This window comes from Larimichthys crocea, chromosome XV, assembly GCF_000972845.2.
Source record: "Larimichthys crocea isolate SSNF chromosome XV, L_crocea_2.0, whole genome shotgun sequence".
Taxonomy (NCBI): domain Eukaryota; kingdom Metazoa; phylum Chordata; class Actinopteri; family Sciaenidae; genus Larimichthys; species Larimichthys crocea.
Window position 1 is genome coordinate 15727290 of NC_040025.1, and position 13326 is coordinate 15740615.

A 13326-nucleotide genomic window follows, 5' to 3' on the forward strand; every position below is an offset into this window, starting at 1 on the left:
GGGCATAGGCACACACACTCACACAAAAACAGGTGCACGTCATTTAAAGTTTCTTGATGTACAAATTGTTTGGTAGTCAAATATGTGAATGAGCCAGATCAAGAAGACTAATAGTGCATGAAAGTCTTTGCAAATAAAGGGAAAACCGTAAAATCAGAGGAGCAGAAAAACTAAAAGGGAGGAGAGCATTCAAATGATCTGTAATTACAACAACAACTGAGCTATCTATAAGCGCTTCACATAGAGTTAGGAAGAGCTTAACTTGATCAATTGATTTCATTCCCCTGAGCACCGGTGAGGATATTACATGCATAATATGCATTAAGTTAATTTTAGGTCAACTTAGCATTAATTACAAGGAGCACAGAAGGAACCTACTTATATGTGTTAATTTAAAATGTGATGTAAGATATTCTGTAAGCCACATATGTTCTCTCATTGCTCATGCCACGCAGCGCTCCTCAGGAGAACTGCAACAGCTGCCCACATCAGCTAACTTAGTAACAGAAGACAATACAGAGGAAAACAGAGAGTGTCAATAGCCTCGATTGGAGTGTTTTATCAAAGAAATTGCAGCAGGTAACTTCACTTTTACAAATTATGTTTGAGCTATTGTAACTCATTATAAATATGTCTCTTATTGGTTTAAATGAATGAGTTAAATAAAGTTTGGAATGAATTTCATTTTGAGAAAATATTACTGTAAATAAAGGGAAAAGAAATAAAGGTGAAAAACAAAAACTTCTTCAATGTCACGACTGTTACTACCTGTGGCAGCAATACATTTTCAGCTGAGTTATTTTGATTTTATTTTACTTCCATTCACCATGTGTTTGCTTGTGTATAAGCACAGCACAGCTGTCAGTCTTGTGAACCGACCGTACATCTTCAGGAAGGAATTACAGAAGAGCACAAATTCATCAGAGTAGAGTCACACTCAAACGCTTTCAAACTAAATGTCAGGTCTGAACAAACAATGTGGTTCGCCTTTCATCAATTGAGAGGCAAATGCTGAAGCTGCCACGGGATGAAATTAAAGCGATAGTTCACCCAAAATAAATCAACTCTTCTTTTCACCTTCACCCCATCCCTGTAATTCACATTAACTTTTTTTTTTCCCCCCGCCACACATTTTCTTCTTACTATTTCAAATCGTCGTGCCGTTTCTAAATGAATCTATTATACAGTAAAAAGTGTGATGAAGTAAGTTTGGATTAAAAAAAAAAAGTCTGAGTGCACACCTGCTGCAAACATCCTCTCTGCACATTACAACCTGTAACTTGAAGCCCTGTGGCAAGGGAACATATTTGCACAAGATGATAAAAGAGTTTCTAATAAGGTCAACCTAACACACTTCTCTGTAGGAACAGTGGACATGAGAGACCATTTTTATATTCATGGGCTTCATCATCACATTTCACCACCATTGTCTTCATCGTCATCCTCATGACCTTCACAGGAGCACACTTATTTGCATTAAAAGAAGACGACACATTTGATGGTTTTGTTAAACATTCCAATTTGTGCTATTTTGTTTAGAGAAAGGCGGCCTCAATGGTTTGCATTTTGTTTAAATGCAAATTTAAAATAAATTGGGCTCAACACATTTTTTAGTCTAGCTTGCATGTAAAATCATTCGTATCAATTACAAATGAAACTTTTAAATGCTGTGCACTGTCAAAAACTCCTCTGCAGACCTTTAAGCTTGAACTTTTATTCCCAGCCTTCAGCCTAAAATTAATGAGATAAACATCATAAAAGATATTGTTTGGAGGGGATTAATGTCTAAATCTTTTAAAAATTATTCAAGCAGATATGCATGAAATATATAAGCAGCAGGCATGTAATGAATAGTTGTTCTAAATTCTGTTTATACTGGCTCTGATATAAAATCATATTAAGTGTTAAGTATGCTACAGTAACTTTAATTTTTCAACTTTGCTATTAAAAATAGGTCTGTAGTTTATATCAAAAAAACCTAGTGGGTGAAAAAGACTCCTTCATCCAGTTTATAAAGTGAGCCAGGAGCATATTTTTTTTGCTTATTAAAATAAGAGATAGGGCAAAAATTAGGTTAGCTCTAGGTGTAGAGGGAAAAAAATGCATTATGTGGCCTGGTATGGAATTATAATTTGAACAATTATCATATGGCCTGGTCGCCCCTCTATTCAGCTCGATGAAATATTATTGTGTGGACATAGAGATGCACTACCAGAACAAAAGCAATCCGAGTTATTGGTGGAAAAGAGAGAGAGAGAGAAAACGAAAGAAAGAAAGAAAGAAAAAGAAAGAAAAAGCTCAGACTTCGAGGTCACCCAAATTAATGGTGCATCTTTCTCTCTGTGAGCCGCTGACCGGGTCATCGTTGTCCCGAGGCAAGACAAAGGTCAAGAGGTGAGAGGTGAACTCTGGTGTAACTGCATACATTAGTTTGGCCTTGCAGCCTCCATGTCCACTCCACTGTGTAATTATTATATTACTTGTAGTATTTTATTTAGACGACTAATTCCAGTGAGGACACCTGTTAAAAGTTCATATAATTAATTCAATTTGGTTCTAGCTTTTATTACTATTTTATTCCTAAGCGAAAACTCTCAGCTGCTTTAACTTGAATCCCTTTGTTGTCATTAATATCCGCTTTGATCGTCACATCCAGTGCAAACACACGCTAATTGAAAGCTGAACAAAAATATTCCCAAGCAGAGAATTAAAGGGCTAAAGGCTCATATCTTGATATTAGGATAGACATTAACATGACAGAAACGCATTGCAATACCGGGAACATAACAGCGTTTAAGGGCCGAGTTTACAATCATTTAGGCTACTTTATAAGAGATGAGATGTGAATCTGGAAGGAATATTTAGCTGCTCGAACTGCTGGGGCCACGCAATTTATTGGTTGATCTGCAAAACAGCACAGACAGCGTTTTATTGTCTTCTCCTCCCGCATGAGTGTTCAAGCTAAATTATCATTTTTCTGATGCATGTATAGGGGTAATAAAAGACGCAACAACTCCCGATCGTGATGTTTCTACATTCCATTAACATGCAGTTACAGATGCATGCAAACGCTCCCAGATTTGTGACTCAAATAGATGGATCACCACGGATCAATACTCTTAATACGAGCGGTCAATAAATCTATCAGTCAATTATGGCATTTTAATCTCTCCATGGACGACGGATAATGAAAACCCTTAAAACCGGACAAAATATACAACATCAAAGCAGCATTAAAGCTCTGCTAAATTAGCCTCATAATTATCAGCCATCACATCAGACTGAAGATGTTTGTCTACAACAGGTGCAGCTGACTTTTCCCCCTGAAATGTGGTCTTTTATTATTATTATTATTATTTGAAAGATATAATAAAATAATTCTCCATAAAGTTGGATCCTCTATTGATTAAGACTAAGAGCAACAGTGTTATTTCGAGGAATAATTAGTAAAACTGACTAAAAACGTATTTTCTTTCCGTGTCAATAAAATAAACACAAATGTCGACCTTAAATAAATAAAAAAATATTCGTTTGTGTTATTTTAAACAAAACTACGAAGCACGTGTCCTGCAGAATAAACAGATTCAAGTAGAGTCATTTCCTGAATAAATTGCACATCAGAAATAAACAAATAGTCTGCCACAGTTTCTACGGTCAATTAATATAATTTTGTTTCTTCGTTTACATTGTGTAGATAGGAGCGCAATGGGATGACTTGAATTTTAATATTCAAATCAGAGCGCCAGTCTGAAGCCGGGGAGAATGACAAATTGTTTTGACCCGTTCTTGCATGAAGAAACTTGCGCTTCTTGCGATAAGCATCCATCGTAGTAAGCAAATAATGGTGAAGCCTGATTGAAACCGATGCAAACGGGAATCAAAACATCTGCAGGCAGCCGCCCTTGCTGTGTAACGCATGATGCAGCTCCTGCGGCTCAGAAGTTCAGGGGCAGGTGTTTTGGCGAGGACGGTCCAGGAGAGGGGCAGGTGTCCAGAGTGTCGGAGTGTGAGTGCGGAGCCGCGAGCCCCGGGTCGGAGAGGAGCCCGTCTCTCTGTAATTTCTTCTGCTTCATGCGTCTGTTCTGAAACCAAACTTTCACCTGCGTCTCGCTGAGCTGCAGGGCGCTGGCGACCTCCACCCGTCTGGCCCTCGTCAGGTACTTGTTGAAGTGGAACTCCTTCTCCAGCTCGGTCAGCTGCTTGGTGCTGAAGCTGGTCCTTGGGGCCCCGTTCACCGTGGGATGGCCATCCATGCAGATGCTGCTGCTTCCAGCCTCCACAACACCAAGACCCGAGCCAACAATGCTGAACCCACAGGTCATGTGCATCCTGGCTGGGAACAGAGGACCAGAAAACAGTCAGTCAGCAAGATCAATGAGGTTACCCACAAAAGAAGCACAAAACCCTTCTGAATAAAATTATCCACGCCCATGTCCAGGAAATAAGATGAAAAATTATTCCAGACTTGAAACAGGAAAAAAATAAATAAAAATCTTTGATAATAAACTTTGATCGGTGTCATTTATATGTAGTTATAACTTTTACAGAAATCCACAGAAATTAAATCAATATATTTATTATCCATCTGGTATCTGACCTATGTGCGCACCAATGAGGAATATAAAGTAATAAATAATCATTTTTAATCACAGGTTTGTTTGATACTAAAGAACTAAGTTAAACATATATTCATGCATTCAATAAAATAATTTCCAAGAAACTGATTTGTGGGATTTGGCTCCTGAGCCAGTTTGTTGATTTAAAGTCTTCACCCGGGAGCCATTTTTCTGTCTGCATATCAAGGATGTATTTCACCCTGGTATCAACTTTAGCAATAGCCTAAAGGCATATTGCAAATTCTTTTGGCACTGTAAAACAGGTGTATGGGGAATTGTTTATCTAGAGCCCTGGACAAAATAATAGAAACACCTGTGCAGTATAATGCATTCTCATGAAGCAACGACACAAACTAAAGCCTTAAAGATGAGCAGAGATCTGAATGGACACCTCTGACGCTGAAAGATTTGAATGTCTCACATCTATAATGTAAAGCTGTTGCTTTTAAAGTGTGTCTAGACTGAGCTCTGCAAATAGTAAAACAAAATGTGCCGCAGAAATGTATAAAAGTAGTCCGAGAAATGTCTGGCGATTCAAAACAACTTGGTAGAGTTTACAGTCCATTAACTGTATTCATCAGAATCATTAATAATTTGCCTTTAGGCCTTTCTGTGTCAATGACAGTTTAACAGTTTACAAATCCTTTCAAACACTGCATTAATGACAAATGTCTCCATTTTTTTTCCTTTGAGGTTTCTGGGTCACACATTAAAGTATCATCTGTGCTACTTATGTGCAATGAACGACAGGAAACGCAGCTATATCTTGATTTTTCATTGCTGACATTGTGGGCAAGTCGTCAGTGAGTGAGTCTTTGCCTGTGAGAAAATGTGCTGCTGCTGCATAATGGAGTCAATGTGCCAGGTGTAGTGCAATGTCTCCCACCACAATTCATAGGGAGGAAGGTTAACAGGCCTCTAGCCACTTGGAAAAGCATAGCAGATGGAAAGGTCAGTTATAGGATAAATGTCGACATCTGTGTTTTAAGAAAATGAATGTCAAGGTAGGCGAGCCTGAGAATTAGAGGGCAGAGAATATGAAGAACCAATACAGAGGAACTGTACGTAATTATGAACTTCAGCTTTCAGGAGTGCAAATCACATGCGCATTCTGATTAATGGCTCCAAAGATAATAGAATTGATGCCGGCCAGAAGGCATAAAAGAATCAAACTAAATATTTGAGGAATGACTCGCACGCTTAAAAATAGCCAGCCAGCAAAGGGAATGGAAGGGCCTTCCAAGCCAAGGAGAGGAAAGAAGAAAGGGGATAGATCGATACACATTGCCTCAGTCATCTGGGCATCCAGCCCACAGTAATTCAGGTGCTGTCAAAGCATAATTGAAGAATGACGCACTGGGAGTATATACACTGAGCCAGGAGATCAGGTTACTGCAGGTCTGTGGAGGCCTTTCAACATGGAAGGATACGCAAGACTTTGTTTTGTGCCAAAACCAATACAAGCTCCAGAGGAAAGCATACTTTCGCTAATGACTCTTTTACAAGTTACACAGTAGCGCTAATGAGTTACTCCTACAGATGATCCCCTTCAGAGAGATACAGAAAGAGGTTACAAAGATGCTAACAGTACTGAGAGGAAATGTCTTTGTGTGTGGGTGGGTGTGAGCAAATGGCTTTCTCTAGTGCACAGATTTGGATCAGATGCGTGGCTAATGTCTTTTATGAATAAAATGACTCCTGGACCTGTAAAAGGTGTTATTATGACCTTTTGTCTCCCTCAGAGTGGCATCATCAAAAAATGTTTACCTCTATAATCTAAATTCTGAAGGTAGCAAGTAGCAAATGCTAAGAAATTGTAGTTTCATGTTTGTTACATCTTACAATGTTGCAATATTTATGACAAATCAAATGTCATTTATTGCTTCTCTTACAGCAGCATGAAGGGAAAAATGTTTTACAGGGTGTGTGGTTGCACATCACTACCCATTAATCTGATTTTCTTTTTTGTCAGTTTGTGCTTGCAAATCAAAGGTGTTGTCACCTTTTGCCTCTCTATCTGTCTCAATCTGAAATTATGTTTCACAAACAGTATGAATGTGCAATCGTTTCACACACTAATCTGAATTTTGAGCATGCGAGAAAGAAATCAAAAGATAGAAATTGTAGTTTTGGGTCAAATCAAAAGGTGTTGGTGTCACATTTCTCTCCATTATGCAGCAACACCAGATATGTGTTGGAGAGTCAACATCATGTTACAAGCTGGTGTGAATTTTGCACTGGTTTTGTGTTTGCTGCACTGCTTCCAGGGGAGCTCAGACCCTAATGATCAACCTGCATCTTTGGTCAGTGAACATTTGGGTCAGCAGCACGCTTAGAGCAGACACAGACTGTACTGGACCACCACTGTAGTAAATCTTCATCCATGTAAAATTTATGAAATCCAACTCAAGTACAGTGGCCGGTCAGTCATCTGACATTATTGATCAAATGAAAGATCTATATAAGATACTATAACTCATATAAAATTGAGGATTGATAGGCATTTTTCACATTAGTAGGCTGTTTTTTTTTTTTTAAAGCCTGGGATGTATTCTTCTGTGGGCTCTCTGCCCAGAACTCATCAGTCAGGGAAATGATGATCTGTGACAGCAATTATGTTAAAAAGGTGGACACATGTAAAGGTGCTGCAAACTGAAATCAATACACAAGGGCTTTCATTACAAACAGACAACTAATCAATACTCAGGGAGCACTTCGGCTTACAAGAGTAAGTTTTACTCAACTTCCTGTGAGTCTGGACAGCCCAGTGGTCTGTTTCATTATTCAAAGGCTACTGGTTAGTGGGGGCGAGGGTAAATAATTGATCATCTTCTGGGTTGAATATACACTGTGGCTAAGCAGGGCCTTTTACTGTACTTCCACCTCCTCCTTGTGTGTACAGTCTAAGCCATGCTTCCAGCAGGAGGTGGGGCGAAAAATGTTAAATAACCTAACAGACATTAACATGGCACCGTTAAGGAAATACTAACCGAGCCCCCATGTGCATATTCAAATGTGGCGTCGAGGAAACAGCTACTGTTGGCTTTCATAGGTTTGATCTGCTTTTAAAAAAAAAGGTGGGGAATTAAATATATATATATTTAAAATAAACTTTAGTTTGTCGGTGACGGAAGATAATGTGTGACGCACAAAACACGTCAGCTATTTTTTCCAGCTCGAAGTGGAAAAACTTCGACAGAAGTTTATCAACTATGAATGAAAGTTACCAGGAGCTTAAACTTAAACATACACTCGTTTATCCTGAATACATTCACATCTCGGGATGGCTTAATGCCTCCTTCTGTGCTCAGTCTTCCTTGACAAAAACTCACCCGCCCGGTGCTGACTCCTCTTCACTCTCATCCACTCAAAAGTTTTACTGTTTACATCCATATCAGCTACGTTACAGTCCGATCCTGATGAACTCCCCACGGCGACGTGAATCTCGGGGCCATTATGAGAGTAGATCTGAATATGATCTGGAAGTGACCCAAAGCCGGACGGCGGTGTTTCGTTGCCATTTGACGCGCAGTATCCGCGTCCTGGAGAGCCCTGCCTGCCCTGCGCCCTGCACCGCCAGGGGACACGGGACGAGTGGGGGCAGGCCGGTGTCGGGAAGCCCTCGAGAGTCTCACACGGTGGAGGAGGAGGAGGTGGAAGAGGAGGAGGGCTGTCCAAAGAGGTGCACAGAGTCAAACTGTTGGAGAGAGTTAAGTACCGGGGATGCGGTGTATTCAATCCTGGGGCTACTTCAACCTCCAGTTTCCCCTCCTCATCACGACTGGCGAGTTCAAGATGAGCCCTGCCGTCCAGGTCCCGGTTTATGACCTCTTTTGCTCGGCAGCAGCCCGTGAACAGAGGGCTATTCTCCCCTTCGGCCGTTAACTCTTGATAGGAAGTCATTATCACCTCTCCCCCTGCATAATCATTGGACGGGGTTTCACTTAATGCCCGGCCTCTCATGCATCCAGTAACGCATGGTCAGGCTGCTGGACGACCGTGGGGGACATTCCTCAGAGGAGAAAACAGCAGTCCCTGATTGATGGAGATGACGTGCCCTCCTGGTCTCGGCCAATAGCTGGACATCTCTGTCATCCGAGAGGACAAACACTGATCAAGCCGAGCGAGCAAGTCGGGAAACTCACTTCAGGTCAACATTTAATGAGTGGCACCATGCAGGCCAAGAGCTGCACAAAACTACAGTGAAGCTGAAGGCCTGTATGGGGGCCTCTCACCTGTGCACACAGGTAGGCTGTGACGTCACACGTTAGTATCATGCACATTTTGTTTTTTTTGGGAGGGGAGAGGGGGGCTCAAGAGAAATGTGTTTTAGGTCAAATTCTGGTATTTTGATTATTTTTCACGAGCAACAATGAAAAGTTCTTTTCTAAAAAAGCTAATTAGCATAATATAGAGCTACATTGATGCAGCTAATGGATTATGCAAATTTGCAAAGGCATCTTGAAAAAACCCGAGGCCCTCTTTAGCAGAGGTCTTAGGTCATGTGAAAGGCACACTTAATGGGTTCAGAGGTCGTGACAGCTGGTATTTAGAAGTTCAGTGGCAGCAGATTTGTAATTAGCCTCGAACAAATACAAAAAAAAAAAAAAAAAAAATGTCTCCGAGACAGAGATCAAGAAGTTGTAGCTGACACAGAGGACATGTTCATCTCAGGTTAAAGTAGCTCCTCAGCTTCTCCCTCTGCTAAAAAAAACTTTCCCCTCCAAAATAGAAGCTTTATGTTTGAGCCTAAAAATCTGTTTTTAGCTCTGAGCTTCTTCTTTTTTTTTCTCCCCTTCCTCCAACACATCTGTGTGTTTACTCAGGAATGAATCACCGTGTGATACTTTTCATGCATGTGCAAACAAAGCTACATGCTGCTATTTAAACTTGAGTGACAAAAACAAACATAAAAACACTCCCGAGCTACACTGACAGATTAGCTGAAAATAATACACACAAGTCCAGATCTGTTGAGTCCACAGTGCTCTAAAAAAAAAAAAACCGAACCAACTCTTTAGTCAAATAGTCGATACACAGGAAGGATTTTAACCTCCTGCACAGAAGTGGAAAAGTCAAGGAGCGCCACACTTTTTTTCTTTTCTTTCTGAGGTCTGTTGACCTACTTTCAAACACGCACACATGTCGCTCACTATGCCCACATACATTTGAAATAATTAATAAAGCCGAAAACTTTATGTGTTTTAGTGTTCATGTTTAAACTCCAAACATTTTGCTTTCAATTTATAGGCGCCTCATTTGTTTAAGACACGCTAAAGTTGCAAAGAAACTTAATAAATAATAATAAATATATATAATTATCAGACATGTTAAATATGACAGACTTTAGTCAGTGTACAAATTATAACTAAAGACAAGCTATGATGCTGAAAGTATATTACTACATTGAATTATTTCTCATGTATTTATTTAGTAGAAGTATTTATTTTTCCTGCCTCTCTATGCTCAGATCTATCAATGGGGAAAATATTATATTTAATATATTTAATATGTTTATAAAAAAGCCACACCATCAGGCTATTATTATTATTATTATATTATGATATTATATTATTATTATTATATTTTCAGTCTCTGCTAACTGTACAAAACTACCACCGGCAAACCGTTTGATAAAACCCTGAGTTTAAAACAGCTATCTGTCCCTGTTCTTATCGTTTTATTTGAACAATATTTCCTGTGTCTTTTAAGTCTGCAGTAATTACAAAATAATTCAGCGTAATGAACAACTTCTAACTGCATTCTTACAACACAGAAATATGGTCCCAGCTGTGGGACTTAATGGGATTCTACAGGCAGCGATGTGCTGAATGACTGAGTGCAATATATCCCTTCTCTCCATGCATTTGCAGCGCGCACTGATCCATCTTCATGTCAGCTCGGAGGTTACTCAGGGTTCACGCGCTAGCTTGTTTCTCTCCTCCACACTCAATAAATAAATCTCTGCAGCTTTCTGTTTACCGCCTGAATATAAATTTGTTTGCAGTCGATCGAAGACCTGTGCGGAGGTATTAGAAATTGTATTTCTGTAATGGCTTTCAGCAGAGGGAGAAAGGGAGGGAGGGGTGGTGGGATAGGGGTTGCAGCCAGGGGAGAAAAAGGAGAAGGAGAAGAGGAAGAGGAGGAGGAGGAGGAAGAAGAGAGAAAAAAAACAGGTGTGAGCAATCTCTGCTCTCCTCATATGCAAACGAATTTTTAAAAATGCAGCAGCCTCAGCCTATTACAGCCCTCGGACGTATTCAAATTACATTTTAAACCAAGTAACCTTTTTATCTTGTAGGACAAGAACAGCAAACCGTGTTTGTGCCATATGTTTGATTAGCATATTTGAAGTGTTGTTCCACATCACTGCCTAGCACCTTTATGCAACAGAAGTTATATTATCACATTAAAAAACAACAACAACAACAAAACAAAACAGAAGTTATGTTAAGAAGAGGCTCCTTCCTCTTGACAGCTTGTGTCCTCTGAACAGAATTTTGCATGACATGATTTCAAAAAATAAGAAAGGGAATAATCTCACAATTTAGGTAGAATGGATCCTGCAAATCTGAGTCTCATTTCCCTCAAACCAAATGTTGCACCACATTTAAACACAGACCAGAAATGTCTCAGAAAGAACAAAACATTCTTTTAAAACTCACTGCAGGTATTTTCCACCATGACCACTATTGTCTCTTTTGTTTTGACTGGACGTGAGGTAAACATGGCAGCACTTGGGTGGCTGTGTCAGGAGGCAGGACAAGGGAGAGAATATTGACTGATGCTAATTTGTTTTGCGTCCATGCTCTGATGTGTGTCAATAGGCGGTCGAGGGCCTGGGATCAGCACGATCCGTGCTCGGATTACCTCCATGGTTTGAATTGAACCCTCATCTTGACGATGCTGACATGATGCTAGGGCCTCTGTTGACACCAGACCCTTGTCTAGCCCTCCAACGCTGTCAAGCCTCATTATACATCAGCTCTTGACCCTCACAAGACTGGGAATTAACCAGTGCTGACAGACGACTGTCACCACCAGCCACAGAGGTCATTGCCGTTACTGCAGTTCCAGGATGAGAAGATGACAGCCATCTATGCCGTGTTTTTAGAGCTCTGGCTCATCAGCGTGGCATTATGATGAAGCTATAATATGGCAGAGGGACAAAGAGAAATAAAGCAAGAGTACAAGGGTCAGAGCAGAGACACAGACAAAGATATTCAAGTGTGGATCATTGACCGGTTGAAAGATAGCCATCTGTATGATTGATAGAGCATGTCTGTGTTTCTCAAATATTGACATTTTTGAAAAATAGTGATGTCAGAAGTAAGGTTTAGCTTTGTGTATACCTAGCCCACACACAGTCCTGGGAATACCTCGTGAAATCCATCCACTCAAGGTGTGCAATAATTGTCTTTACTTCATCGTTGAATGCTATGAAATCTGTCACAGTACATGAACCGTAATCATAAATCCAATGCAACTACTGTGCAAATGACCAGGGACATTACAGATAACTGCATTCTGCACAGGCTCAACAGTGTGACAATGAAGCAATACCTTGCTAATACCAGGACTTTTCAACAATAGCCTGTAGTATGTACTGCAGCGCTTCACAGCTTCAGTGAGCCAAGAGGCTTCGAGTCGGCAGAATCCCAAACATCATGACAACAAGCCATCAGTCATCTTCCCCCCAAGCTGCTGTGCACACTTGTGTGTTTCCGGAGTTCTTACTGTGGGAAATGAGCAGGGTTAAACATGAAACAGGAGGAAATGTTCATCATTGCAGCACAGTCTGTAATATTCTCCCTCTCACAGCATTGTTTTCTCTGCAGGGAAAGAGAAGGAGTGGTTTTTAATTTTTTCTTTTTTTTCCTTTTGCTTAAATATCCCCTGCTTGTTCACAATGCAGATCAGTCGTCTACTGTGCATGCTAATCATGGTTAATAGCAAAATGCTGATGCAAAAATGACACTGTATTAATAAAGCACTAATCTTCTGTTGAGGTTCAGGAGGGATTATTCCTTCTGTCAAAAAAAGGAAAAATGTCAACCTTAGAAAAAGTTTGAAAGTTAGATGAAAAAGATAGTGGATATTTAAAATATCTAAATATTAATTAAATGTCTTGTTGTCAAATTTATTACAGCATGTCAGAATCATAATCTGTGTCTGCTTGTTCCTGCTCTTTATTGAAGCTATATGATGTTTACACTGAGTGAAATATTCAAACTCAAGAATTTTATGGCTGCATATTCCATCAAATGGAAATATTCTTGATGTCTTGTGCATTATTTTATACACATTCCCCCAAAATTCATTCTGACATATTTCACATCTTTGGAAACTTTGGTCTCTCCAGTAGAATTTAAAATAAAGTTATCTGGCTCAGAACAACGCTTGGCTTCATGGCATGAGTTATTGTTGTTTCAGAAATGTTTAGTTTTAACAAATGAGGTTCAACAAGAATCATTCCTGCAGTCAGTAAACTATAAATGCCAGTCTTTATGTTTTGTTGACTTTGACTTTACTTCCTCATCGTTTGAGATCCACTGTGTAAAAATGACATTTGCAAAACTACCCAAATTTTGTTAAAATAAAATAAGTTTTGGTTTTTCATAGAAAATTATATACATGTTATATGTAGACATGTAATGAACTTGTTCTAGTGGCCACAAACTGACCTTGCATGTGTGATGAATGTGACACA

The 13326-nt window shown here is 39.7% G+C and overlaps 1 protein-coding gene across 1 annotated transcript; it reads right to left on the reverse strand.

The window, feature by feature from the left end:
- Positions 1 to 1117: 1117 nt before the first annotated feature.
- Positions 1118 to 8852, reverse strand: hoxc1a (homeobox C1a). Its single transcript, XM_019268637.2, has 2 exons — positions 7949 to 8852; positions 1118 to 4333 (listed from the first exon to the last, which is right to left on the reverse strand). Exons 1-2 carry the CDS (start codon positions 8577 to 8579, stop codon positions 3936 to 3938), a joined length of 1029 nt encoding a protein of 342 aa, XP_019124182.2. The 5' UTR covers positions 8580 to 8852; the 3' UTR covers positions 1118 to 3935.
- Positions 8853 to 13326: the final 4474 nt, after the last annotated feature.